This window comes from Mixophyes fleayi, chromosome 7 (assembly GCF_038048845.1).
Source record: "Mixophyes fleayi isolate aMixFle1 chromosome 7, aMixFle1.hap1, whole genome shotgun sequence".
Lineage (NCBI taxonomy): Eukaryota > Metazoa > Chordata > Amphibia > Anura > Limnodynastidae > Mixophyes > Mixophyes fleayi.
The window spans coordinates 116,108,583-116,136,499 of NC_134408.1; the positions used below are offsets into that span (position 1 = coordinate 116,108,583).

At 38.9% G+C, this 27,917-nt stretch overlaps 1 protein-coding gene across 3 annotated transcripts in view; it reads right to left on the minus strand.

Annotated features, from left to right (window-relative positions):
• Positions 1–14,025: 14,025 nt before the first annotated feature.
• COL18A1 (collagen type XVIII alpha 1 chain) overlaps positions 14,026–27,917 on the minus strand; it is a 129,187-nt gene continuing 115,295 nt past the window's right edge. For all 3 annotated transcript variants that reach the window (XM_075180483.1, XM_075180481.1, XM_075180482.1), the window contains 11 exons: positions 27,305–27,376; positions 27,019–27,056; positions 22,627–22,716; positions 22,022–22,175; positions 21,731–21,804; positions 20,832–20,960; positions 19,494–19,529; positions 19,177–19,413; positions 18,896–19,093; positions 17,831–17,946; positions 14,026–16,826 (listed from right to left, as the gene is read on the minus strand). In XM_075180483.1, the coding sequence (XP_075036584.1) occupies positions 16,613–16,826; positions 17,831–17,946; positions 18,896–19,093; positions 19,177–19,413; positions 19,494–19,529; positions 20,832–20,960; positions 21,731–21,804; positions 22,022–22,175; positions 22,627–22,716; positions 27,019–27,056; positions 27,305–27,376 (1,358 nt within the window). In that variant the 3' untranslated portion in view covers positions 14,026–16,612. The remainder of the gene's footprint in view (positions 16,827–17,830; positions 17,947–18,895; positions 19,094–19,176; positions 19,414–19,493; positions 19,530–20,831; positions 20,961–21,730; positions 21,805–22,021; positions 22,176–22,626; positions 22,717–27,018; positions 27,057–27,304; positions 27,377–27,917) is intronic.

Here is a 27,917-nt window from a genome sequence, read left to right on the forward strand (position 1 = left end):
AAAAGGCGAATTTTAGAACACATAACTAATATCAGGAATGCTGAAAGTGACCAAAGACAATATAAGACCTTAACAACAGTGGCAAAATATTTCTTTGAGCAACATAAAGGCAATTTAAATGGTTTAAAGGCGTTTGGTATGGATAAATTGCCTATTGATATTAGTGGTAATAATATTAAAGCAGAACTCCTCAAAAGAGAGAGTCGGTGGACTTTCCTTTCGGGGAGTGTAAAATCACATGGTCTCAATGAGAACATAAGTTATGTGGCATTTCTGTAGAATAAGATCATATGGGTTCTTAAAGGGACCAAATTGTAGTTTTATAATACAAATATAGAGTAAGGGATTATTATTGGAGTTTCAAAATACAAACATGAAGTAAGAGATTACAAATAAGAATAGTATAAGACTCCTTTTAATATGGTTTCTTGTATAAAATGGATATTTAAGATCTATGATCAATTTAATAACATAAATTAGGTATAATAGATTTCAATTAGGAATTGCAACAATTGGAAGCTCCCATTAATACAGATTTTTAGTCATAAATACGTTTGAAATATGAGTGAACAGTAAGACTGTAATTTATGATAACATGATACTTACCTGTAGATATATTGATGTTTCTTGTTTCGGACTGTATAGGAGCTGACATGAATGAGATTATTTTATTATAATTGTGTTTATTTTATTTTATTTATAATAATATATAAGCTTCTAAATAATTAAATAAAGGTTAATATGATTAATCCTTAAATGACAACAATGCACGTATAAATCACCATGATTCAATATAAAAGAATAGTCTCCTTAAAAATTATCACATTTAATTTCACATATTATGTATCACTTATTATCCCAAATTAATATTTGGTTATTTTATACTAATATTTATTTTGCTAGAATTTATTTCACTTTCACATAATTCTTTAATGCAATTATTTTATTTTATTTTTCAGTTTAAGGATTTATTATATAAATTTTCATTATAAAATGTTCAAATTTATTATTTCATTGTTTTAGTTCAATGTCAAGTAACATTCAACTACATTGTATAGTAAAAACAGGTTTGTTTATGTATAAGAATAGTAACTAGTATTTTGAGCACATGGACAAATATAAATCTTAGAGAACAATTATTAATCCGTACCTCGTATTGCATTTCTAAAGCTGGGTACACACTACAGAAATTTCAACTAACTTTTTATGCCGAGCGATTTTACATGCGATCGATGTTCCGATCGCACGGTCCATGGACTGCATACACACTAGCCTTGTTTAGGACGATAAAGGGAAGAGCGGACGTCCCTTTAGCGACTTTTTACAGTCATGTTGTCGTGAGCAATGATTTTAAATTCGTACTCACTGTTGTGGATTGGTCGGAAGTTTATACACACTACACAACGGAAACGAGATTGGAAAGAAAATATTAAACGGTACGACCAACCAAATGAGGCGACAATCGTCCATTTGGGCAGACTTTCGACCATCGTGTCACTGCACACACTGACCCGACTTTTGAACGAGCGGTCGTATGTCGGCTGTTTGAGCTGATTATTGGACGAAAACAGTGTAGTGTGTACCCAGCTTAACAGAGAAAGATCCCATAAATCTGGATTGGCTCTTTGAGGTGTCCAATAGATGAACAACGTGGTTGGCCAATATCAGCTTAATTATTTCCTGGCATCGTTATTCTGGTTAACTCTGTGATAAAGCGTTGAGCGTAACGCGCGTTGGGGCATGGCGTCTTAGCACGCTACTGATGTGAATATCACTCGATTTTAGTTTGGTCTCCAGTAAAAAATGTATAACAGTCAGATGATTTTGTCTAATGAAATTATTCTAAAATATTGAACATACAATTAGCGATTATGCTGTCTATTTAGCATTTAAAGGCAGAAACAAGATGCCTTTAATATATTACCTATGTTGTTACAGTTAAGAATATGGTATTAAGGGCAGTCGGCAACAATATCTACAAAGTAACAGTTTTCCTAATTGTAACATCCACAGTGTGTTTTCACTGCAAAGCCGCAGCCAGCACCTCTTATTTAAACACAGCAGATAAATCAGACAGAGGCTTAGCATCCAAGCATTTGGTATGTTCAGTGTTTATTGTGCAAACAATGTGTCTAAGAATAACAATTGTTTAACAAAGGACATTTGCCCAATAATATATGAACAGTGAACTGTTTGATAAACAGAGGACACTTACTTTTATAGTATAATCACTGTTTAACAAGGGCATAGTCTTCAGCTTGCAGATCTACAACTAATTTGCCAGTACTGAATATGTGCAACTCATATATTTAGTAATAATTATATGTGGCCATTTGAAGATGTTTATAGATCATTTTAGATGACATGCATTACATTAGTTTGGATGAGGATACTGTTTAAAATTTAAGGGCTAAATGAGATAAAGTTGTTTATGTGGTACAGCTATAACTCATAGCATTGAAGACAGCAGATAGCAACATTTACATAATAATAGCTTTACTAATTGAATTACTCACAGAGTGACTTGCCACAAAGCCTCAGGTAGTATTTTCTATACAAACACAGCAGGCTAATTAAGATAAAGCATGCCTCCTTATTATCACACTGTGCCCCTTCATCACAACCACACTATGCCCCCTTATGATCGCACTGCGCCCTCCATGCTGCTTTTCCCCCTTCATCACACTGTGCCATGATGTCTTTGCCCCTTTTCACACTCTGCCTTGCTGCTTTTGCCCCTCTTCATCACCCTGTGCCATGCTGCTCCCCCCTTTTTCATCCCCCTGTGCCTTTTATCTCTCCCACCGTTTCTTCATCCCTCTGTGCCTTTTATCTCCGACCTTTCTTCACCACCCTGTGCCTTTTATCCCGCCCCCCACTTCTTCACCCCTCTGTGCCTTGTATCTCTCCCCCCCTTTCTTCATCATCCTGTGCCGTTTATCCCCCCCTCTCTTTCTTCATCCCCCTTTGCCTTTTATCCTTTTATCTTCCTCTTACTTCTTCACCACCCTGTGCTTTTTATCCCCCCCCCCACTTCTTCAAAACCTCGGGGCTTTTATCTCATCCCCCCTTCTTCATCACCCTGTGCTTCTTATCCTCCCCTTTCTTCATCCCCCTGTGCCTTTTATCTCCCCCCCACTTCTTTACCCCCCTGTGCCTTTTGTCTCCCCCCCTACTTCTTCATCACCCTGTGCCTCTCTGCGTTCCTCCACTCTTTTACTTACCTCTGTATTGCCTCCTTTCATCTTTATTTTCTTTTCTTCTCCTTTCTCTCTTCTTTCTTCTGTCTTCTGCCTTCTGTGCGCCACTCCTCAGTGAATGTCGGGCGTGATGTGATGTCGTCACGTTCAACATTCAGTGCAAATGGAGGAGGTAAGAGGGACGCTGGTGTAAGCCCCCGCCCCCCCAAACCTTCTGCGCCAAAAAAAAGATTATAAAAAAAAAGTAAAAAAAAAAACAAAAACAAAAAAACATTCCAGAGTGAGGGCCCAGGCCGGGTCCCCTTGCATGCCCGGGTAATTAGTACCTCTCCCCCCCCCCCCCCAACCGCTCGGCGACTCTGTTTCTATCCTGTTATTCTTGTGTAGTGTGAGTATGTGTGAATGAGCACACCTATATGTTTCTATCATTATAATTACTAAATAGGTGTCAGTGACCAGGCTGAGTGTATTTTATATATTCTGTATTTACTAAAAATATATTGCTTTCTGCCTTTCTCTGGTAATATATTTAATTTAACTTTACCACTATGGATGTGAAAGAGACTAAAGGGTTCACTGGAAGGTCTGTGCACCTCTTTTCTTGTACCGATTGTACTTTTATTTTATGGTCTGAACAGATCGGCACCCACTGCTATAGCAAATCTCCTTTATCAGAGAATGCAGCTTGGGTAGCCATAGCACCAGAGTGTATAGGGCACTTCCAAGTGGTCCACTGGGAATTCTGTACACCACTGGTGTGAACGGTGCAATTCTCTATTGGATACTATTTCTTGTTACGAACCGCCGTCATGACAAGCGGGGCGTCACTTCCAGTCATTGTCCAGGCCGTCGCCATGGTAACGGCTGAGACACTCCACACATCACCGCCATGACCCGGCCAGCCGGGCGTGTGTGCAAACATCAGGAGTTAATGTATTCCCAGTTGGGGAATGATTGCCTGCCATGCCCCCCAGTTTCTATTGGCCCTTCCAGGTATATATGGCAGGGAGGGCTTAGCCTCTCTGCCGGTTATAGCTCTCAGTTTCTGGCTGCCAACCTGCTCTTTTCCTCTGCTCATGTGTTATTTGGATTGGCCCTTCTGTGTATGACCCTTGGCTTGCCTACTGGACTCTATTGGATTGCTTTGACCCTGATCTCTGCCTGTTCTCCAGATACGCTGTTTTCTGCCAGCCCTGACCCCTGCCTGGACCTTACTCCGCTGCCTGTAATTGCCCTTTGACCTCGGCCTGTTCTGGATTTTGCTGCTTTCTACCATCAGGCCCTCGCCTACACTACGATAATATTATAAACTTGTACTACTCTGAGTTTAAGACCTGGGGGCATCTGAGTACTTGTGAGCGTGTTCAGCTCTACGGTAAAGGCAGCTGCTATAGGTGAAGACTTCTACATCCTGTTCTACGAGTTTATGATATTAGCCGTCAGCCCTAACATTTCTCTTCATACTATACCTGTTTTCTTATTTTGTTTAAAAAAAGAAACAGATAAAAATGTAGATATAGCTCTTTTTTAATTCATGGTTATTGGCTATGATAGGATGCAGGTGTCTGCCTTAGGCTATTTTTTCTCTTTCCAAGTATTAAAAAAGTTGGGGGGAGCACCCCCTGTGCCTTTAATCTGATACTTTTGAACACACAGACAGATCTCCTTTATTGAAAGTTTCCCTTTACAAGGCAGCGCCGCTTTAAATTTAAACTGCAAAGACGCCGAACTCGTGGGAGTTGACAAAACCGGGGTATTATACATTTACCCCAGGAAGAAGACTACTAGTAGTTTACAACAATTGACTGTTTTTAAGAGGATGTAAGGTGAAAGCTGTCACCCAGTGCAAAGTGGATCACAGACACCATGGAGACTATGCTAGTATTAGATCTGCGTGCAATATACACTATTAATGGAGCTGGTTTTAGACAGTTACTTGAGGTCTTCTTTCCCTGTTACCAAATTCCATCACAACACCATTTTACTAGAAAAGCTATTTCTCACCTCTGCCAGAAGGTTCGTAAAAATTTAATTATTGGGCTGCAAAATGCCATTCTACCACTGTACATTTAACCACAGATATGTGGACCAGTGGAACTGGGCAAACTAAAGATTATATCATTGTGACAGCCCACTGGTGAAACGCCTTCACCAGCAGGGACAGCAGCAGCATGTACCCAAGAACGTCACATTTTTCAGAGGCAGGCTACTTTGTGTATCAGAGGCTTCATTAAGAGGCATATTATTATTATTATTATTATTATTATTATTGTTATCGTAGATTTGTAAGGCACCACAGTGCTCTACAGTGCCGTACAGTAGGGAAGACAAGGACATACATAAAACAGGACGTATGTAAAACAAGAACAGACAAAATGAATGGAGACATGAAAACAAAGGGTATGGAGTACCCTGCTCATTAGTCTAAAGGGAAGAGGGCACAGCTCAAACAAGAGGAGCGAGTGTGGCTGAGAGTGGAGATTGGGATAGTTGGGAGGTTGCATTAGTGTGAATAGTTTTATTGAGGATAAGGTCACCTCTAAAAAAGAGATGGGCTTTCAAAGAGCATCTGAAGATTTGAAGGCCGTGGGAAAGTCTGATTGAGAGTGGTAGGGAATTCCATAATTGGGGAGCAGCATGGGAGAGTCTTGAAGGTGGGAGTGAGAGGTGGTTATCAGAGACGAGACACATGTCAGAGGTAATACCGCTGACAACCTGTTTGAAAAACTAAGGGATGTCATTACAACATGGCTTATCGTGAGTGGACTCTCCTGAGGATATGTAAATGTACTTTAGTCCAGCACAGTGGAGAATACTTTAAGTGTTGTGCAAGGTGCTGAAACCACTCAAAGTAATCACCTGTGAAGGGAGTGCAGACACTGTTAGCTTCACCAGGGATGAAACCCAGCGTCTGGTGATGTCTATGCGTTCCAGACTTCAGGCTGTAATTGACTGCAAAGATTTGCAGCAAAGTATTTAAAAGTGAAAGTTTGATTTAGGATTGTTTAGTTTGTCCCATTACTTTTGGTCCCTTAAGAAGTAGGAGGCACATATAGAAACCATTGCACTTCCTACACTGTTCATCTGATTTGGATATAAATACCCTCAAATTAAAGTTGAAAGTCTGCAGTTAAAGCACATCTTGTTAGTTTCATTCCAAATCCATTGTGGTGGTGTATAGAGCCCAAAATATGAGAACTGCATTGATGTCCCAATATTTATGGACTTGACTTTATATATATATATATATATATATATATATATATATATTACTGCAACAGAAAAACAAGCAGGGCGCCTCTCAGTGATATATCAAATATACAACGTGGAATAGAGCAATACCATGCGTACCGTGAGGTAAACAATGATGTGTCTTGTAGGAGATAGTGGAGTAGTCTTTGCTGTACTTGTAGTCCTCCAGAACTCCACCGATCAGTACCAAAATGTAGAAAAAACAGCCATAGTATAACTCTGTATTATTATAGTGAGGGCAATATCCCCAAAATCCTATGGGGTGTGTGGGATTGGTATCCCAAGGTTATACATTAGATGACACCCATATAAGTGCAATAAAAGATCTCTAAATCAGCGTACCAGATGTCATGGAGTATCCCACTTCTGGAGAATATTAAAACATGTGCAACACCAATGACTTCACAGTCACAGCCTCATCCAGATGGCGAAAATGCATAAGGTTGAAAAAAAGGAAGATATTTTGGTATGCATATAAATTTTTTTTAATAAAAAGTAATAAAAGCACTCACATGAGGTACTGGAAAACACACTGGATACAGCTCAACGCGTTTCGTCTTGCACAACTCATGCTCCTGATGAAGTCTTGAGTTGTGCAAGACGAAACGCGTTGAGCTGTATCCAGTGTGCTTTCCAGTACCTCATGTGAGTGCTTTTATTACTTTTTATTAAAAAATTTTTATATGCATACCAAAATATCTTCCTTTTTTTCAATCTTATGCATTTTCGCCATCTGGATGAGGCTGTGACTGTGAAGTCATTGGTGTTGCACATGTTTTAATATTCTCCAGAAGTGGGATACTCCATGACATCTGGTACGCTGATTTAGAGATCTTTTATTGCACTTATATGGGTGTCATCTAATGTATAACCTTGGGATACCAATCCCACACACCCCATAGGATTTTGGGGATATTGCCCTCACTATAATAATACAGAGTTATACTATGGCTGTTTTTTCTACATTTTAGTACTGATCAGTGGAGTTCTGGAGGACTACAAGTACAGCAAAGACTACTCCACTATCTCCTACAAGACACATCATTGTTTACCTCACGGTACGCATGGTATTGCTCTATTCCACGTTGTATATTTGATATATCACTGAGAGGCGCCCTGCTTGTTTTTCTGTTGCAGTAATCCATTCCGTCCGGACTAACCATCTGGCTTCAGGCTATCGAGGCTGCCACTCTCACTAGAGTCAAGTGATTTTTTATATACTGTAGATACGGGACTCAATTGTCATATATTGTATATTTATACATTTTCTATCTTACAATTGGAAGTTAGCTACGCTGTGGTGATCAGCGCCAGATATATCCTTTATTTGTTCATAATATATATATATATATATATATATATATATATATATACATATATATAGTGCTATTTGGGACGATTCGTTGCTTTAGCGTTTTCACCTATGCCTTGACGGTGATTCTGGGGAGACATGGCTGTATTCTTTCCTTCCCCATTCTTCCATGATCCCAGCCGATAGGCTGAGGTTGCACTGACTCAACACATGCGTGGGTGGCTGACTGATGCGCACTCTACTGTCGTTAGATGCCATCACTGTTTGTATGGCTTCCTTGTAAGGCTAGACCTGTGCCCGACGGATCCATTCTCCTCTACTAGGGGAAGTTGGTATTATATGGGTGATGTGTAAGTTGCTTTGGCCAACTCTGTTATTCCAGGTTACTGTGTGGTCGTTGGTCCACACTCCTTTCCGGTTTTGGCTGGTTAACACTTTTTTCATCCCATAATGCATTCTTTGGTTGCATGGTCTCATTTGCCAGTTGTTTCAGAGCAATCTTTCCCTTAGGAGCAGCTTTGGAATGTCCCCAATGTATCGCTGTGCCCCCAATGGCATGACAGAGTAAAGAGGATTTTTCGCTCCGTTTCTCTAAGTCCATTTGGGGACATTGCTTACCCTCCCCTTGCTCTGACTGGTGGTTATTTCTGTTCTAGGTATGTTGTTGTTACACTTGGTTAGACCCTCTCTTCTGGGCTTTGTTATAAAACTGAAGATGGCTTCCATGGGAGGAGAATGGTAGAGGAGGAGTTGTCCTTCAGTTTAAAGTTTTAAAGTGCCCTTGCTCCAATTCAACCTACTATACCCCAATGTATCGCAGTATTCCCCAATGGACTAAGATAAATGGATTTTACGGTGAGTAAAAAATCCTCGTTTTTAACATAACAGTGTTATTGAAATTTCACTTACCAAATATTTCCCTATGAATGTAGTTCCTTAAAGCTTCCTAAATCCGAATAATTTTGAACCTTGCGAATTGTTTCATCATCCCAACTAATTTTGACAGATCAATCAGTAATACTGCTTCATTATAGGTTGGGATCCTGGAATAAGTTCTTCACTGTGTTGATGTGATCTATTTATGGACCAACATTACTCACACCCTGATTTCTCCAGATCTCACCTCTACACCAATGACAACTGCTGCCAGTCTATCACCTAATTTCTGTCCTTCAGCCGGAGAGTCATGGGAATGGAATTACAGTGTCTCTCGATTTCTCCTTCTTGTAAAGGTCCACATTCACCCAATTTAAAATGATGATCTTTCATTGGCTTGCTCCTGTGCATGACTTCCCTAGGAGCACATAAATTTAGATCACATTGAGAAGTGAAAAGTAATCTTGATCCACGTGAAATCTTGACATAGATAAACAAATATATAGCAGTACCCGGAAAGACTGTTTCAAAACATTATGGGAAGTTCATCAATCTGAATGTCCTATTCATGGCAGTGGAGAAAAGGTTACTTTTTTATCTCTAATTCATAATTATACCCAAAACTATGTAAGTGAGCTGGTGCGAACAGTATGGTTACCTTGTGAGAACTTGACGGTATTTGTCATCATTTTTACATGTGCATTATGCACATTATAATCAGTTACAATTGATAGGCGAAGACTGGAATCCAGGAAAGTCCATCAAATGCTGTATGCATGACAGATGGAGTCATGGTCAGGGCCATCTTAACAACATTTTGGGCCCCCCGGGCAAAGCAGTGCACCGGGGCCCATATATGTGTGTAAAAAAAAGAAAAGGCGATATATATATATATATATATACACACACACACATCACTTTTTTTTTACATGTGCTCACTCAGCGTCCCCTTAACCGTCCGGTCCTTCTTTTTTTCTGAGTCCCCGCTCCGTGCTGCGCTCACAGTGAATGTTGGGCGTGGTGACAGGTGACCGCAAAAGGTAAGTTTTGTTTGTTTTGTTTTTTAAACAGGATTTTTTATTTTCGCCCTGCCTACGGCCCCCTTACCCGTTGGGCCCCCGGGCACCTGCCCATCGTGCCCAGTCGGAAAGACGGCCCTGGTCATGGTTAACCCTTTTAACACAGCCAGACATTGCAAAGGATCCAAGATGTTCAGCATTTAATATATATGCATTTCACTTATTTTTTGTCTTTTGACACTGTTTTCAAATGTACTGGTTGTTTAGAAAAGAGTAGCAGCATTTAAAGCTGCACTATCACCTAGTAGATGGTAATAATATACAAGGGAGGGCTGGGAAACTTTAGCCCAGGGGGCAAGACTCGACTCAGCAGTCTATTTTAAAGGAAAAAAAATGCAGATGTCCCAGTGACCCAGCCCAAAGTAGCCCCTGGTAGTGTAGCCCCTGCCTCCTACTGGAGCCCAGGGGACTTCTATATGCAGCAGTTTGTCCCGGAGGTTCTGTGATACAGAACCAGCAAACTCATTTGCTGGTTCAATCAATTTCTTGACTGCAGCTTGTGACCACGAATACTATTGGAGCAAATGTTCCTGGATCAAAGTAACAATCTGATGCATTTCTCTGACAACATGCCCATTATACATTGCCCTCGGCTTTGCAACTTTTCCAACTAATGATCACTGTGACAAACCACATACATTACTCACTGCAGTTTTAGGCTTGTCAAGTCTACCAGTTCTAACGTGAGTCATCTGAATTGACAAGTCTCCAGTCTATCACCCAATTCTCTAGATTTTTTAATCTCAGGAGACATGAGTTAAAATTCTACCACCACAGCTTCAGATGCTCAAGTGGATATAAAAAATGAGTGCAGTGGTGACCTCTCTCTACATCCCTGGTTCTTCTAACTGCATTGAAGCAGGGGCACTAGTACATAACAATAATTAAACAGCCATTTATACAGAAGATTTCTACAGCCAATAGTGGCTGGCTGGTGCTATTCACCTAAGTGAGTGTCAGAGGTGTATAGTGGTTGTTAAGATAGACTCCCAGTTAGTCATCTGGAGACCAGCAAATGTATACTCCCAGCGAGCAGCCAATGCATACCAATATCAAGGGTAGCCAACATACATTAAGGTCTGATATAATAGCTGCCAGATATCATGGTATTTTATAGTAGCCACCAGAGATTGAGTATATCATAGTATATCTTACAGTAGTCAACAGAAATATGGGTATATATATTATAGACACCCAAGATTGATGTCTTTATATTAGATATCATAGATTGTGGTTTTATGGTGTAGTAGCCCCGTAAGACAACAGAGACCTTGTGTTTGTGGTCTGTATTGTAAACACTGTGTTATACTATACTGTGGCTACCAGGGTGATGTTTGCATTGACTAATTATCTTCAGCTTAGGGTCTGACTTTTGACTTGTTTCTGGTTATCTCTGCTTGTTGACTGCCTGGAACATATGCCTTCTCTCTGGTTATTTTCTTGTGCACAGTCAGTTGTTCTGCTCTTCCGTCCCCCAGTATACTCCCAGTCTCTATACTCCTTTGTTACCTGCCACTTAAGATAAATCCCTACTACTCTGAGTTCAAGTCCCTGCGGGCATCCAAGTACCTGTGAGAATAGAATTCTCTATGGGAAAGGCGGCTTGCTATAGGAGAAGACTTCTTCTACGCTCGTAGGTTCAAAGGATCCATCTGGTGTCCAGCGAGAGTCCTTACATTCAGAAAGGGTTCTTTGTACCACAAAGCTTCTAGTTCTCCTATTCTATGGGCAGAAGTAATTGCTGCTAGAGATACCACCTTTACTGTAAGGCACTTTTAGGTAAACCTCTTGTAAAGGCTCAAAGGGCTCAGACACCACAGTCGGTGGGACACTGACTCGGATCCCTTTGGGGAGGGGGAGGGGGGGGGGAGTCCATATTAGTGTCCATGGTTTTGGAATGAGATGTTCAACAAGTACATATGGATGTGACGTTCAGGTGTCCACATACTTTTGTCCATTAATGTATAGATTGCCTGAGCAGAATTTCCACATTATCCTAATTAAATAGTCTGGATTCTTCTTTAATTTCCCCAATTTCAATAATAGAGGGTTCATCCACATCTTCCAAGGAGTCCATGTCTGACTGGGACCCCTATCAACATTTATGCATTTTAGGTTTAATGCTCTTTAACTGTATTTTACCAAAGTCAAGAAGAACCTTTTGCCTTACCCGAGATTCTATTTTTACTTTCAATAAGATGCAGGTCCTGCCCACTTCTGTCACATAGCTCATTGTGAAACTGTTCCATGAAAAAATGGGTAACTGTCAGGGAAGGTAAAAACATACCTGGATATGTGGATCACCAGCTATAAGCAGCTTTTAAATGATGATTTGCATGTGACAAGTTTAAGATCGGGAGAAATACTATCAGGATCTTTCAGAAAGGGACAGGTATTCTGAGCAAAATCAATTTAATTTATGGAATTACTGAACTGCTCCGATTTTGTTATAACAAACAATATAAACATAATTAAAATCTAAGTGATTGCAGGAGAACAACTGTTTTTGTGGTTTAAAGCAACATACATTTTTTTCTGTTTAAGTAGCAAGTTAAGTACCTTTTAATAATGCAGCTGACAGTCATTTTTCCTAGCTCCCCTAATACAAGTCATTATTTCCTTTTTAAAATCTCTCTGGAGATTTCAAAATATGGCAGCCAGTTACAGGGACACAGGCTCGCAGCATTTTATGTGACGATGTGAAGACAGAGGGGTGGGGTGTTCCAAAGCCTCTCTGCTCTCTACATCAGATGCCATGTGACTATGGATGTCCATGACACTGTAATAATTATTAATAACAGCCTAAAGAAACCAAACAAGGAATAAATGTGCCACATTAACAACGTGCCAGTGTTTTATGTTGAAAAAACAAAACAAAACACTTACATTTTTCATGGGATTGCTGCTTTAACATCTTTCCAACATACATTTAACTAATAATATAGTGCTAAAGTACTGTGCCCAGGAATGCCAAAGAAGTGATTAGCATGTTACAGTAGTTGCTGGCGCCCTGGGCGGCATCTCTCTAGTACCACCTTTTTAGCTGCACATCTCCACTCTGTGCTCTTTACTGGTTGTGATGGAATTGGAGAAATGCTGGGAAGGCACAAAGAGGCACAATTTAGCAATCAGCATATTGGGCAAACTCATTTCAGGATATTGGGAAGATGACACAAGTGACTGGATCACACTGGGACCTGTTCGTACAGAGTGACCAAGTAAACAGGTTGCAAATGGGCATACTGACATGTTTAATAATGCTACATTTTTTTTTTGAACATTGTGCTTGTTTTGTTGGCCAGCTATATTGTAGGGAGCATTGTTATCTTAACTAGAAGCCCTACCCAACGGTATTAGCACATGGAAGTCTCTTCATATGTACACAAAGTGCCTTCCCTACCTTTGTTTTCCCATCTGCACTTACTGGGCCTCATTCATTAAGGAAAGTAAAGCAAAAGAATAGTAACTTTGAATCTTGGCAAAACCATGTTAAAATGCAAAGGGTGCAATTTAGTTTATTATTTTGCACATATGATAAATACTGGCCTGTTTTTTTTATGTAGGACACAAATACTTGATAGCTGTAGTTTTACACTGACATTAAAAGTTAGTCTAGGACATGCCCTACCCAACTATAAATCTATCCCCACATATAAATTTACCTCCACCTCCAATACAACATGGTTTTGCCAAGATTCAAAGTCACTATATGTTTTTGCTTTACTTTCCTTAATGAATCAAGTACATTATGTTTACATTACATGTCCCTGTTTTATCAGGGGCACATGCAGGGGGAGTTTCTGGCTCTCCAGAAACCCCTCCCCTCCGCGAAGAACAGTGTCCCTACATAGCGGCACTCTACTTTACAGCAGCCGCGGCCCTGTCAAAGAAGCGTCTGCGGCGGTGCTGTATTGTAGCACAATACAGCACCGTTGCCGACGCTTCTTTGACAGCGCCGCAGCTACTGTTCAATGCGCGGCCGCATGCGCAGCAGCTCTCTCTAAATGTTTTTTTTTGGGGGGACGGCCCCCCCCCCCCTTAAAAATCCTGCGTGCGCCCCTGTTTATGTGTGCTCCAAACTGTCCGGTACTCCAGAGCACTTTGGCACCTTACAAATCAACGACTATAATAATAATAACAATAATAATAATTATAGTAGGTTGTTTGATTTTTGGTGTATTATTTTGCTTTGCAAATCCTTCCAATCAGTGATTGAGACATTATTTACTATTATGGTCTCTCAGTAATTTTTTTCATGCACATTCCCAAGATAAACCTCTACCCCCAAGAAAGAACACACAAGATATTAGTCCTAGGAAGTATTTATAGAAATGAACTAAAATATCCACAGGTTTGATTTCTCTTAAAATACAAAGATAATGGTAGGCAACGTTCATCTGTTTCCTGTCTTAAAAATATTCTAAAAGCATTTAAAAAAAAATAAAGATTTTCTAGCACCTTTTAGACGTATGAGGGAGTCATATACTGACTGGTGACTATATAGTACCTACACCTGAGTGCATTCCCAGCTGCACAAGGCCTACAATTAATATGTACACAGGTAAAAAAAAAAAAAAAAAGCTTGAACCACCAGACTGCAGCCTTTACAGGGCACAACCTAATCCTAAAATAAAATATACTAACACTTCATTTTTTTTTGCCAATTTAGTAAAGACGGTCAATGAATGGTGCATTTATGTGCTGGGTCAACTGGATTGCGTACAGCTCTCTACAGGCACATTAACTTTGTGCTGCACACAGCTCCCTGGCCACTCTGTGTATGAATGCAGAATTCATTGTGATAATCTCTATGGCATCTGTAACTAGCTGTGTTTAGGTTTCCCATTATTAATAAAGTTAGTTGCGCAGAATGTCTTGTGATGACAGCCAGGACTGAAGTACTATCCTCTGACCAGGTAGAATTATCAAGATATAAAGAAACTTTTTGGTGCAATATAAAGAGATGTATAAATTGCCTATATCCAGTGTGTAAGACAGGACCTCATTATTATTGTAAAGCAGTGTGCATCGGGGTTATATAATGTAAGTATTAATACCAACAAGGGAAATAACATGACAAATAGTTAATCCAAAGTTCCATTTTTCGGTGAAAATATTTTACCTGAGCTCTTATAGATCCAGCAGTATTCATGTGTAAGTGGATCTATGAACAAGTGTGTATACTTATAACAAAAGTAATTATCTATTAACCACCACTTAAAATAAAAGTTGCAATTGGCCAATATGTTGGTAAACAGTATTATTTTAGATGATTAAATCATTGGACTATCACTTCTGTTACATTTAGTATGTGTCCCCCCCATTAACTATTTTTCACTGGCTTACATTTGGAACCCTTTACAATTCTATTAAGGCTTACTCTACAAGCCAGGGACAGGCATATTGTAAGGGGAATTGCATTTCGGTGTCTTTTATATCACATTAAAGATTTATATCTTCATAATGAGGACAGAACTGTCAATGTTTGAAAATATATTCATAACAGTTTTATAATGAACCGTTCTATAGATGCATCCATCGATAACTGCACTTGTCATGGTCTAATATACTGTAAACGTATTACATCAATCAGTGCACACAGAATATTCTTATATATTCCTTTGCATTTTTAAATAAGGAGACTTAGGGGGCTGTTTATATAGTCAAGTTTGTGTGTGTCTTTTGGCATTTTCATATCTGCTTTTGGCTGGTATTTAACCCTGACTGAAAAACCTATTCAATTAAAGACGGCTGTTCCAAGCTAGGTGACTCCCGCCAAGAGGTATAGTAGGGTACCAAAGCATACGTTAGTGAATAATAATGCTGATGGCAATGTCTGACTTGTGCCTTGGAAATTGTTTCAACAAAACATCTAACAAAAGTAAAACTTGATATAAAATAACGGGACGTTCTCTTCGTTTTGCATTGGTCTTAGCTGGAGGTACTTGGATTCTAAACTTTATTGTGTACATTCCTAGTAGAGCTGGGAATTCTCAGGCTTATGTGGACCATTGCTCATCTATCTTTCCTTTTGTCTAATCCAAACCAATAAAAGTGTATGAGCAAATACATAACAAAGACTCCTAACACATTCATTCTGGATTAAAAACTACAAAGGTTACATGTAGCAAATCATGCCCTCATCGGGATAGAAAGATCAAGTATAGAGCAGCCTCAACACAGTGAGAATTGTATTTACTGCTGTCAGCAGTATGGCTGTCAACCTAACGACCACCTAGTGGAAGCCAAGTGGATGGACTGGAATGAGTCAGTAGGTTGAAGACTACTTAATAAACACTGTAGGTCCACAACATTTGCATGTTCCTGTTTTTGTAGATGTACTCTAATAAATATTGATGTAAATCACCAGGTTTTGTCATAGAGATAACTAGGAAACAGACATTAACAAGTAATTAATGCAGGGATATGTGTGTGTCTCTGTAACTAAAAGTGGTTAAATATTACAGAATATTATAGAGAATATTCCATGGGTTTGAGGCACCCATAACCTTTGCACCCATCGCACAACTGCCTTGCTCTCATAGGCTGGCTTCCTCTTAGGACAACTGGGTTACAAAATAACCCCGTGATCTGGAGAAGACTGGACGAAGATGGCACAGCTAGAATCAATGTGATCTCGGGTGGATTCTCAAAGCATTTTTGGAATTGCAGCCTCTTTCACAATGTGTAACTAAAAGTGTTTGTTTTTCAAGCTGAGGCAGGGAATAGCTCAAACAGTGTATCCAAGTGATGTGGCCCCATGAACACTGCACATAAGAGTTCAGAGAAGAGCAGCTTCAGACTCTTTGGTCTCTGGACATAGGAAGGAATCTTGGGAAGTCCATGTGCAGCCTCTGTCATGATAAGCACCACTCTAGCTGTTCAATGTGCTCTTACTTCTGGCCGGTGGACATGAAGCTGTTTTCGATGCACAGAACGATAAAGTTCTTGTTGCAGCTCTGAGGACGCTGCTCTAAGAGTTTCCTGGTTGATAGCGATGACGCCTGACCGGTGACTGCGCTTTCATCCGTGCGCCAGGTCTCACAGTAGCTCTCGGTTAGACGTCGGCCTTTGGTATCAGACCCGTGCCAGATCATCTTCTGTGGCCTAGTGTACAGACACAGAGTCAGATATGCCCTGACTGTGACACCTAACAGCATGTTCAAATCTAAACATTCATAATGTAAAAAAAGTGCAAAAACTAAGCCCTTCATTACAAATGTACCTAAATAAATATAATTCTAACAATTCTATCAACTACAGTACCTAGACAGAGACAAAGGGCTAGATTTACTAAACTGCGGGTTTGAAAAAGTGGAGATGTTGCCTATAGCAACCAATCAGATTCTAGCTGTCATCTATTTAGTACATTCTACAAAATGACAGCTAGAATCTGATTGGTTGCTATAGGCAACATTTCCACTTTTTCAAACCCGCAGTTTAGTAAATATACCCCAAATAGTCAAGCATTGTGGCTCTCAATGGCTTCTTTGATGTGAGTTTTTAAACTAATACATGACACAAATAAAACATTGATATTTTCATAAACAGCATTTAAAAAAACCATACAATTTAATTTCCATGAAAGTTATTTAGAAGGACTTTGCGTTTCCTACAATATATAGCTATAGTGCCACATTTAAAAAGGGATTTCTGCCATCAGACAACTATTATTGTCCCTTATTTATTATTTCCCCTAATATTTTGCAAGAGTAGCCTGTAATTACATTGCTTTATCTTCCTTCCTTCTGTGGTTTTCATCACAGACTTTTATTTCATCAAGACAGAGTTGCTTATTTTCATTTTACCTGAATACAAGAGAAAACTGCTCTGTGTTTACACCGAGAGCTACGTTATGACATATTCATGGACAATGGGAATAAACAACTCTGGCTTGATGGTATAAAGACATGGGTGAAGTTGCAAAAGGGCATGCACAAAATCAATACATTAAAAGTGTCTGAATGTTGTAAACCCCTTTCATTCAAAAATAATTGGTTTATAATTTTACTAAAAATAATAATAAATATTTATATTTTGGTGATACGTTCCCATGAAAGTATTGTATATTTGAGTTTCATGAAAGTATTGTATATTTGAGTTTGACTTACCAAGTAGAATCAGTTGAAATATCTCTCCCATCGAAAGAGTAGATCCGTGTCCCTGAATTCATCTGTCCCTCGGAACCGGAGAAGAGTGACTCCCAGCTGTCAAACAGTGTTTCATCCTGAAAATAAGGAGTCACATATTATATAGATTAATGTTCAATGTAACTTTGGAAAGGTGTATGAAGATAGAGATGATGACTCTAAAATGTAACTGTCATTTGTCAAGTCTATGTCTAAGTTACTGAAAATTAGCTTCTATCAGCTTATCGTACAAAAATTTCAGGGAAGGATAGTGGACAATGTAAAATCTAGCCCTAGCTTTATCTGCTTACCTTGGGTCCACCTTTTAGTCTGAGAATTGTAATCATGTGGTAACATAGGTAACCTTTTTTTGCCTATTTGTTATTTATAGCTTTTTTGTTACTGGTTTTTGAGCAGCAACTTAGCTGAGGACAAAATATACAGATGACTGACCTATGAACAAATGCGTCATAAGCTACTCGCTTGGAGCCTGATTTAGAGTTGAGCTTTAAGATCCGTGAATACACTTGTATTTCCACATCTATATTTTTGTCTGCCTGCATCTTAAATACGTGCAACCTTAAATCTAGGGTATAGATGCGTTTGGAGCAAAGATGCAACAATCATCATCCACTTAAAATTTTGCAAATGGTTCATATAGGTCTCAAATTTATGTAACTCATGTCTTTCAAATGCTGTGTAACTCAAAATAAGACGCATCTCATAAGAGCATGCTTAGCTTGTGTCTACACACCTTTACTGTACTGCACGTTAAGTTACTGTATGTCAACACCCGTTATGCCTTTCCGAGCAAAGGGGTCAGAAAGTGCATCTGTAAATATGGTTTCAAGATGTCCACATGCACAGTGCATCAATTTTGCAATAAAGAAACATCTCTAGACGTAACTCTAAATCAGGCCTTTGATGGTTTAATTTGTAATAAAGGGTTTTGGAAAATGAAAAAGAAATGTGACTGTTATTACTGACACAGACAGCAGATCTCAATTTTAACATCTTCAAGCAGAAATCAAGTAATATCAGACTCACCCTGAGATTGACAATAGGCACCGAAAGCCTATCCGCTTTGCGGACGATGCTGTACAGATCCTGCAAACGTGAGGAGAGGAATGCCCGGAATGTCCCTTGAAGTCCAGCTTTTCGAGCTTGCTCAAAGCACTGGAAATCCACCCCACGTATGGAACGCATGCTGCCAGTTAAGGGAGCATTCAAAGCCACTAGGTGCAACTGCAACAAGACAATAAGATATGTTACATAAAGCCAACAATGGAACATGACAAAAGACCTCACAATATAAATCCTGTGCTCACCGCGGCCTGGTATTCCTGGTGTGTGTGTACAGGAGAAGGAGCATTTCTCTCTGGCTCTGCGGGTCTGGGATATACTTGAGGTTCTTGCCTTACTGGGGTTCTGGGAGGCGGAGGCGGAGGTTGAGGCTGAGGCTGAGCCACAGGCTCATTCTCATCCGTAGATTGATAGTATCCGGAGTCTCTGTTGCCAGGAGGATAATGAATGACAGGTGGTTGTTCCACCGCAACTTCATTACCCTGCAGAGGAGAAATTCCAGTCACTGACTAATCACAGAAGCTGTAAAATTGGCGCACACAAATAACAATATTAGACTTACCCGCCCAGCACCATTAAGTGTTGCATATTCTCCAAGCTAGCAAAACATAGAAACAGAAAGTCAAAGTACAATCAAACTCATATCCACCTCCAAAGTAGTAAGACATCTTAATATACAGTCAAAATAAAATGTTAAAATTAAGAGTTACACAGTCTCTCTGCAATAGTGCAAAGGACTTATTTTTATCTTTATAAGAGACTTAGGTCATGTTATAATAAGTGACTCATGTAATATTAGCACTTTGCTCCCTTTTGTAAGTAAGTAAATAAGGATATCTTCTCTAAAAATCTACTGGGCATAGCTGCCACAATACCGAAGCCACAGGTTGGTATGTTCTACCAGCAATTGTGTGGGTTTCCTCCGGGTGCTCTGTTGACCTCCCACACTCCAAAAACATTATGAAAGGTTAATGTTAGTGTGTATGCGGGTACTATGACTGGAATGATTATGTATTCTCTGCAAAGGTTCTATATAAATAAAAGTTAATAAAATAAATCTATTGGTGGTTCTCAAATTAAATTAAGAAGCTAGAACTTCATGTTTCTCCTATTTCACATATAAATGTAGTTATTTTCATAGATTATTTTTTTTATGTCTGTGTTGGAATTCACCAAAATATTGTTTGATATTTGATACAATAGCTATTTATTATCATTGAGTTATAGTGGTCTAGTTATTAAGATAAGTAGATTTTATTGGGCAATTTATTAAGAAAAGGTCCACAGGGCAGCTGAGCAGTGATATTGGCTGGCAGCGGTAATAGGATTATTACCATTTACCAAGCAGCCAGTCCTGGGACCTTCTGCGCATGCTTGAGTTCGCTCACTAGAACTGGAAGCCCGGATTTGGGCTTCTAGTTCCAGATTCTACCAAAACAATTTAAGTTAAAAAAGAAAAACTAATGTAAAAAAACAAAGCAGCGAAAACTCTTTATTGTAATAATAAAGCATTTTTCCATCCTGAGAGGATGTTAGCAATCAGAGGACAGCAACTTACTTGTACTTGTGTGCTTAGCAAGGGGCGGTATCGACGGTATAGTAAATACTAAATGCTATTGCCTCCTATCGCAGGCGTGAAACCACTGCTTCTGCTGCTCACAGAATTTAGGGCTGATCTCCCTTTAATAAATAGACCCCCATAGTTCTTTTCAAAATAAAGACATCCCATCTCTTAGGGGGAAAAATCTTTAAAAAAATATATGTAAATAGAACTTTTTTGCCAACCACCTCATCCTAATTTCTCTGCATTTTAACTTGCAGTGGTAAATATCACACGTCTTTAAAATAGGCTTGCAATTTTGTAAAATGTGCTTGTGATTCTCAGACATTGATAACTCACCAGAATTTTTCGGAATCCATCTCTCACTCGTACATATAACTCTGCTTGTTCCAGCACCAATACAATGGTCCCTTCCCGAAAAGTATGGCCCAAGTGGAGCATAGTCTGATAAGTCTGCAGCACTGTAGCCTAAGAAATAAAAGTGGGGGGATCACTTTAGAAGCTTGTATGTAGTGTAGATAAGTAGAAAAACTGCTTTTCAAAAATGAAACACATTCATCAGGATAGTCTACATAAATGGTCCGCCATTATGCATATGATCTCTTAAGTTTTTACTATCTGAAAAAGTAAGAATATGTTATTTATAGATCTACCTTTTAAGAATGCATGAATTTAGTATTAGATTGTAGCCCGTGAATTATCATGAAATCTTAAAAATGATTTGGGATTTTTTAACCAATTTCCTAATTGATCTTCATTTAAAAATCCAGCTACACCTTCTATGTGCATGTATGTTACAGGAGTCAGTTTTAGGAGATATTCACAGGAGTATATTTGCTCTGTGTAATAGAGTATGTTTAAAAACAGACCACAATGGACCAAAAATGTTACATGACAGCAAAGGACTTAGAACGATATATATGCATGAACTATAGGCATGCAGTGACTGTGCGTCTGCTCAGGTAAGCCCTTATAAAATCTATGGGGATGTTATAAAAGCCATCGCCTCTCTAGTCCAAAGCTTTTATCAAGCAAGAGGTATACAGAAGTTATGGAAAGATATTTTAAATAGGTCATTCAAGTGTTGGGATGTTTTAATAAGGCAGAAATTAGAGTACAGTAAGATCTATTTGACACCACAATCTTTCAACTTTAGATTCAAAAGAGCCTCAAATTACAAATACATACACAATTATTATATATTCAGCACACACTATAAATTCATATATTCTTCTCACCGTAGAAGATCCTCCAGCCCCTCCTGGGATTCCTGGTGGCCCTGGTGGTCCGGGCGGTCCTGGAATGCTCACAGCTATGAAATACAAATCAGGTGTTAAAATTACTTTTATTATTCCTGTTTTTGTGCTATGTGATGTTTATAATTGTAGGTTTTTTTGATTTTCATAAATATTATTCATCACTTATATTAATAACATTCGTAACATAACAAATAAATCAGTAATGGTAGAGTAAACTTATTGATTCATACCATACAGATCATAGATACCAAGTAGAGTCACCATACTAACCTGGTCTATTAGGTCCGGGATATGATTGGGGTCCTGGAGGACCTGGAGGCCCAGGAGGGCCTTGTTGCCCCTGTCTTCCTTCATATCCAACGCCAGGAGCACCTGGAGGGCCTTGTGGACCTGGTGGACCTGGGATGCTGTCCCCTTTAGATCCCTGGGAACGCAAATATATTATTTGGATTGGATAGATTATGGAAACATATTTTGTTGGTGGATAACTGCAGAGTGGAATTATAATGTGAATAAGATATATGGGCATAATGAAAATTATATATCTATAGGCAGGTTCGTCAATAGTGACCTTGTGGAAGCTTCTTGGGCCCACTAACCAGACAGCTTAGGCTTGGCAAAAGCTAGTGCTGTGCGTGCAGACAATGCAGCCCCCCCTTCAGGTAAGTGCAAAGGTTCAGTGCTACGCCTGCAGCCTTGAAGGAGACCCATCTGCACCTATCATTATCAAGATTACCAAGACCCCACTTTGAACAACCGCTCCCCCCCCCATTAGTGACCCTGTTGATAGGTTCACAGTGCAAAAGACAGAACTGGGAATATTGGGCAATTTTTAAATGTGGGCAACACATGACCAAACCATATGATTCACTTACTGGCAAACCTGGATATCCGGGATTACCGGGAGGTCCTGGAATTCCTTGGCCGTGTCCTCCACCTCCAGGTTCTCCTTTTTCTCCCTTCACCTTAAATGAACAAAATACTAGAGTCAGTGTGAACAAGATCCAAAGTTAACCTCCTTTTGTCAATGGTGTTTACATTTTCTATTTAACATTAAAAAGCCCACTAGGAAAATCCCCTGAGGGTCCCACCACCTGAGGGTCCGACCAACTATCGCTCCCTTTGTTTATCAAGTCCCTAAACTGGGTGAATGTTATTGTCACATCAGTATGCAAAGTAGCAGGAAGAGACCTCCTTTAACAAATATATTATAAAAATATTGTCATCTACAATATTATTTGTGAATATTTATTTTTATACATAAAGCAAAACTTTTTTTTTGTTTCTATGTTCAGCTGCCATGTAAAAATATGTTACAATTGCAGCCCTGGGAATTATCAGCTATTTAATGTAATGAACGGGGGGTTATGGGACTATTTAATGCTGGGGTCATTTGTGGGCTATTAATTTAATGTCTGAGCTGATTGCAGGTAGGGAGGTCTTATTGTTAAACATGGGTGCTTTTAAATTAAAGTCAGGCTGGTGTGGGAGAGGGAGGCTTATAGTTCACTCATTGCTAAACTTTTCATATATCATGTGCCTATTTTTTTCCAAACAGGGTCCCAACATTCCAGGATTCAGACAAGCAACAGCTGAGCTTAAGACACCAGCAGCCTCAGGTAGTGAAAGCTGCAAAGACAGGTAGAAAAGAACGAATCTGGTGGGGCACTCCCAGTCTTCTGTGACTGTAATGCTCAGACACAGTTGGGAGGTATGTTCCTCATCACACTAATCTGCTCGTGAATGGCAACCTTACAGTAACCCAACAGTGCATGCAGCATTGCCCCTGTATTTCAATTGGAGAGGAAGAATAAGAATCACTCAGGTGAGATGACCAGGGCAGTTCTTTCTTCAGCACACTGTAGTGGCTGGACAAACTTATCTGGTGGCAGCTACCATTGCATTCTCCTGGTGGACTCTTTGAGACGATACTGCTTACACCCCTATGTTTTATCAGACCCATACAGCAATACATGTAGGAGGTAATTTAAGAATGACAAAACATTGCTTGCAGAGTATACACGTGTCAAATTATAAAAACCGTCCCGATGTCCCTTCACTATAGTGATTAGTTTAAGCCATAAACAAATCTACACTATAAGCAGTATTTTTGGAGCCCTTCCAAGTTTGCAGAGGCCTCTCCCAAGAGCAGAGAGTAAGCGTGCACCTTGGTGCAGGGCGGATCATCCAAGTGTTTTGCAGTGTGCATCAAGTGCACTTTGTAAATGAGGCCAATATATGACAACATTCCTATTCACTTTCATAGCTGACCGTGAAGTGGGTCAAATCGCCCCCTTTTATTTTTCTGCTATATAGAAGTGCATTTAACTTTCATTATTAATAAAATACTGGTTGTGTTTCACTATACAGTTCCATGTTTTTTCTAAACATGTAACAGAATGATTCTGGGGAGAATCTGGAGAGGAAATAATAAGATTGCAGCACAGCAAAATATTCTTCATACGGGCTGAACGATCCACTCTAAACTCAGCAATTAGTAGCAGACAGAAAAGTAACAAATAACAGTATGAAATATCTGCTGAATGAAGATCATGGACATAGAGGATAAGTAATCTGGAATATTGAGAGTGAGTATAATTACAAGTGATACTGAAGCACTTTTTTTTGGATATTTTGAGACACATATACATGCTAGGAGAGAGCATTGTTTGGCTATAAAGTACAGATACTTTATAAAGTATTATTTTTCATTATACATTGTTACTACAGTGAGTGAGTGGTTTTTGTAACAACATATTATTTATGCTCCCCTGGATAGTAGTATAGATGAATTGCAAAGTCTGTATGCATAGTATATTATTGGTACATTACGATGTGCACATAAAACAAACGGGTATATTTAGTAAATTGCAGTTTTGAAAAAGTGGAGATGTTGCCTATAGCAACCAATCAGATTGTAGCTGTCATTTTGTAGAATGTACTAAACAAATGATAACTAAAATCTGATTGGTTGCTACAGGCAACATCTCCACTTTTTCAAACCCACAGTTTAGTAAATATACCCCCTATTGTCCTACAAAAGGTAGGAGGCCTTATAATAGAGAAAATGTAAGGTAGTCAACTGCACCTACTAGTGAGCTGTCACTACCATTTCCCTCCCTCCTTTTCCCTCATATTCTTTTCCTATTTGCTTATGTGTGAGAATTCTCACATCTCCTCTGAGTAAAACTTGTGTTGTCTGTAGTAGCCCACTGATTTAGCACAGGACAAACTGATATTATATTGATACATTGATGTTATGTGTCAGCATTCGGCTCCTTCACTGTTTTTTATTTTTGCTTTCCTTTTTTCAGTATAATAATAAAAAAGTGTTTATTTTATGTAAACCTGGGCTGAAATATTGCCAAATTATTGTTTGTTTATAAAGATGGAATACAGTGGGGTTGACACCATGGACTTGGGAGGTGGGGCAGTGTAGTCTAGGTGGGATACAAATGTAGACATGTGACTGTATTTCCCCTAATAATATTACAACTGAAACTAAAATATAGAAACTTGAAGAAGTCTATTTAATTAACCTTAAGGTACATGCTAAGTTGTTATAAATAATGTAATTAAATAGTAATAATAATATAATGCATACACTGTTAATATACTATAAGAATACATAAAAATACATAAAAAACATATAATTACTTTTAAAACTTATTAAGATCATGAACGAGAATGGATTAAGAGCATTAAGAGCTTAATGGTAACACATTGCTTATCTCCTCTGAAGAAATTGCCCTTGAAGCAAAGAAACGCGTCAAGAATTACATGATAGAAAGCCTAACCACGGATTCAGCTATTCACATATGTGAACACGGCGTCAGCTGATTTTGAAAGTTTACTTCTGGCGGCTATGGGTGACTGAAATAAGTGTTGGAGGAGAGCTGTTTTCATTTCTTATTGTATCGGAACTGACACCAACACCATCAGATGGACCTTCTTCACACACATCCATGTGTGCATAGCAAATATATTTCCCGCATGTGGAGACAAGTGGTTAGATCTGGTGTTGGAAGGATCCACCGGTATTGATAGTGGGTAAATCTCACTGTCTTCGTCACAAGTTGGACAGATTTACCATCAGTATTACACTGAGAACTGTAAGTCTGCTACATTCAGCTTTCTATCTTTGATGCATTACTAGTCGAGTCTGACCTTAAAATGGTGTCACAGTATAATTACATCGTGTGCAATGACTCTCTAAAACGCTCAGTATATTATTCAATATATAACAGCTGATCTAATGCTGGGAAAGGATTCAGCTGGCAGAGTATTGCTGGCCTACATTTGTTTAACAGACCATTATCCATTCTTGCATTCTTGTTCATGATCTTAATGAATTTTATGTATTTTTTTTATATATTGTATACTACCAGTGTGTGCATTATATTATTATTACTATTAAATAACATTATTTAAAATATTCTTTTCAGCATCGTGTTTTTTCCTTGATCAGTCACAGCGCTGTCAGATATATATTATTTCTTTTGTTTGCTTTGCAATGTAGGGTCGCACAGCCCTGGAGAGCTGCGTCTATCATCAAGGAAATGATTATTAATATACATAATGGTTTAACCATTAGGGCAATACTCCTTGAATCATCTGTTATTTAATATTTCAGCCATTATATATGGTGCGCCAACTAGATCTATTGCTGGGAATTTGCAAATAAACATTCTAAGCAAGTACCTACAGTTAACATTCTAAGCATGTACCTACAGCTAACATTCTAAGCATGTACCTACAGCTAACATTCTAAGCATGTACTTATAGCTAACATTCTAAGCATGTACTTATAGCTAACATTCTAAGCAAGTACCTACAGCTAACATTCTAAGCATGTACCTACAGCTTACATTCTAAGCATGTACCTACAGCTTACATTCTAAGCATGTACCTACAGCTTATATTCTAAGCATGTACCTACAGCTAACATTTTAAGCATGTACCTACAGCTAACATTCTAAGCAAGTACCTACAGCTAACATTCTAAGCAAGTATCTACAGCTAACATTCTAAGCATGTACCTACAGCTAACATTCTAAGCATGTACCTACAGCTAACATTCTAAGCAAGTACCTACAGCTAACATTCTAAGCATGTACCTACAGCTAACATTCTAAGCATGTACCTACAGCTAACATTCTAAGCATGTACCTACAGCTAACAATCATTATTTATAGAACATTCTTCTTTCATGAAATCTGATAGATCAAGCTACTCATTAAAACTCTCATGCCCATAACAACACTCACCCTTGCCGCCAAAGCACTGAAATCATATGGGAAGGTTCCTGAAATACATCAAAGCAGTACAAGGGTTACACAATATCCTTCACTCCATACAAAAGACGCGATAATACAATTGGCATCATTTAAATGAGCTGTTTGTGTGGGCTAAAGTCTCTAGTCTCATGACGTTCAGAGCCAGAGAGTCCTGAAAGCAAGAACTTTCCTTCACTTTTACAGAAAGTTTATCAGGAGCACAGTGAGAATGCTCCTGCCTGTGCTTGTGATGTTTTTTTGTGGTTTCTTTTCTTACCTGGTGGACCAGCAGGGCCAACATCTCCACGATCACCTTTTGGTCCTTGAAATCCTCTCTCCCCTTTGTGACCTATAATATTAAAGTGGAAAACTGGCATGAAATAAGAGAGGAAGATATGGAATCAAATTACACAAACACAAGAGGGAGGAGTGAAGGCTGAGTATGCAGAGATAGATTTATGCAGACAATAGGGAAGTACAGTATCCCAATTTAGTTTTTACAAAACAATCTCTTATGTTTGAAAATGTTTAGATTCCACTTTTACTTACATTTTATTGTTTACTTAACAAATTTGACTATTAGATTATGTTAAATTTAATAGAAAAAATCCTTGAACCTATCTGCGCTTCCCCTTAGAATGTGTGTACTACAGGTATAGAAACCATTTAAGGACCCAATGCAGGAGCAGGCAAAAAAAAGTAGAGTGAGTATATAGTGTGAAGGTAGCGCACATAAGGAAACAATGACAGTGCCATAAAGAAGAAATAAATAAATTCACACACATCATAAAGTAAAAGGTGATGTGTAACAATGTGTTCTAGAACAATGTGTAGATAGTATGATAAGAGGAAGAAGAAAGCAGGAAATCCACACCTCCCGTTCTAATACA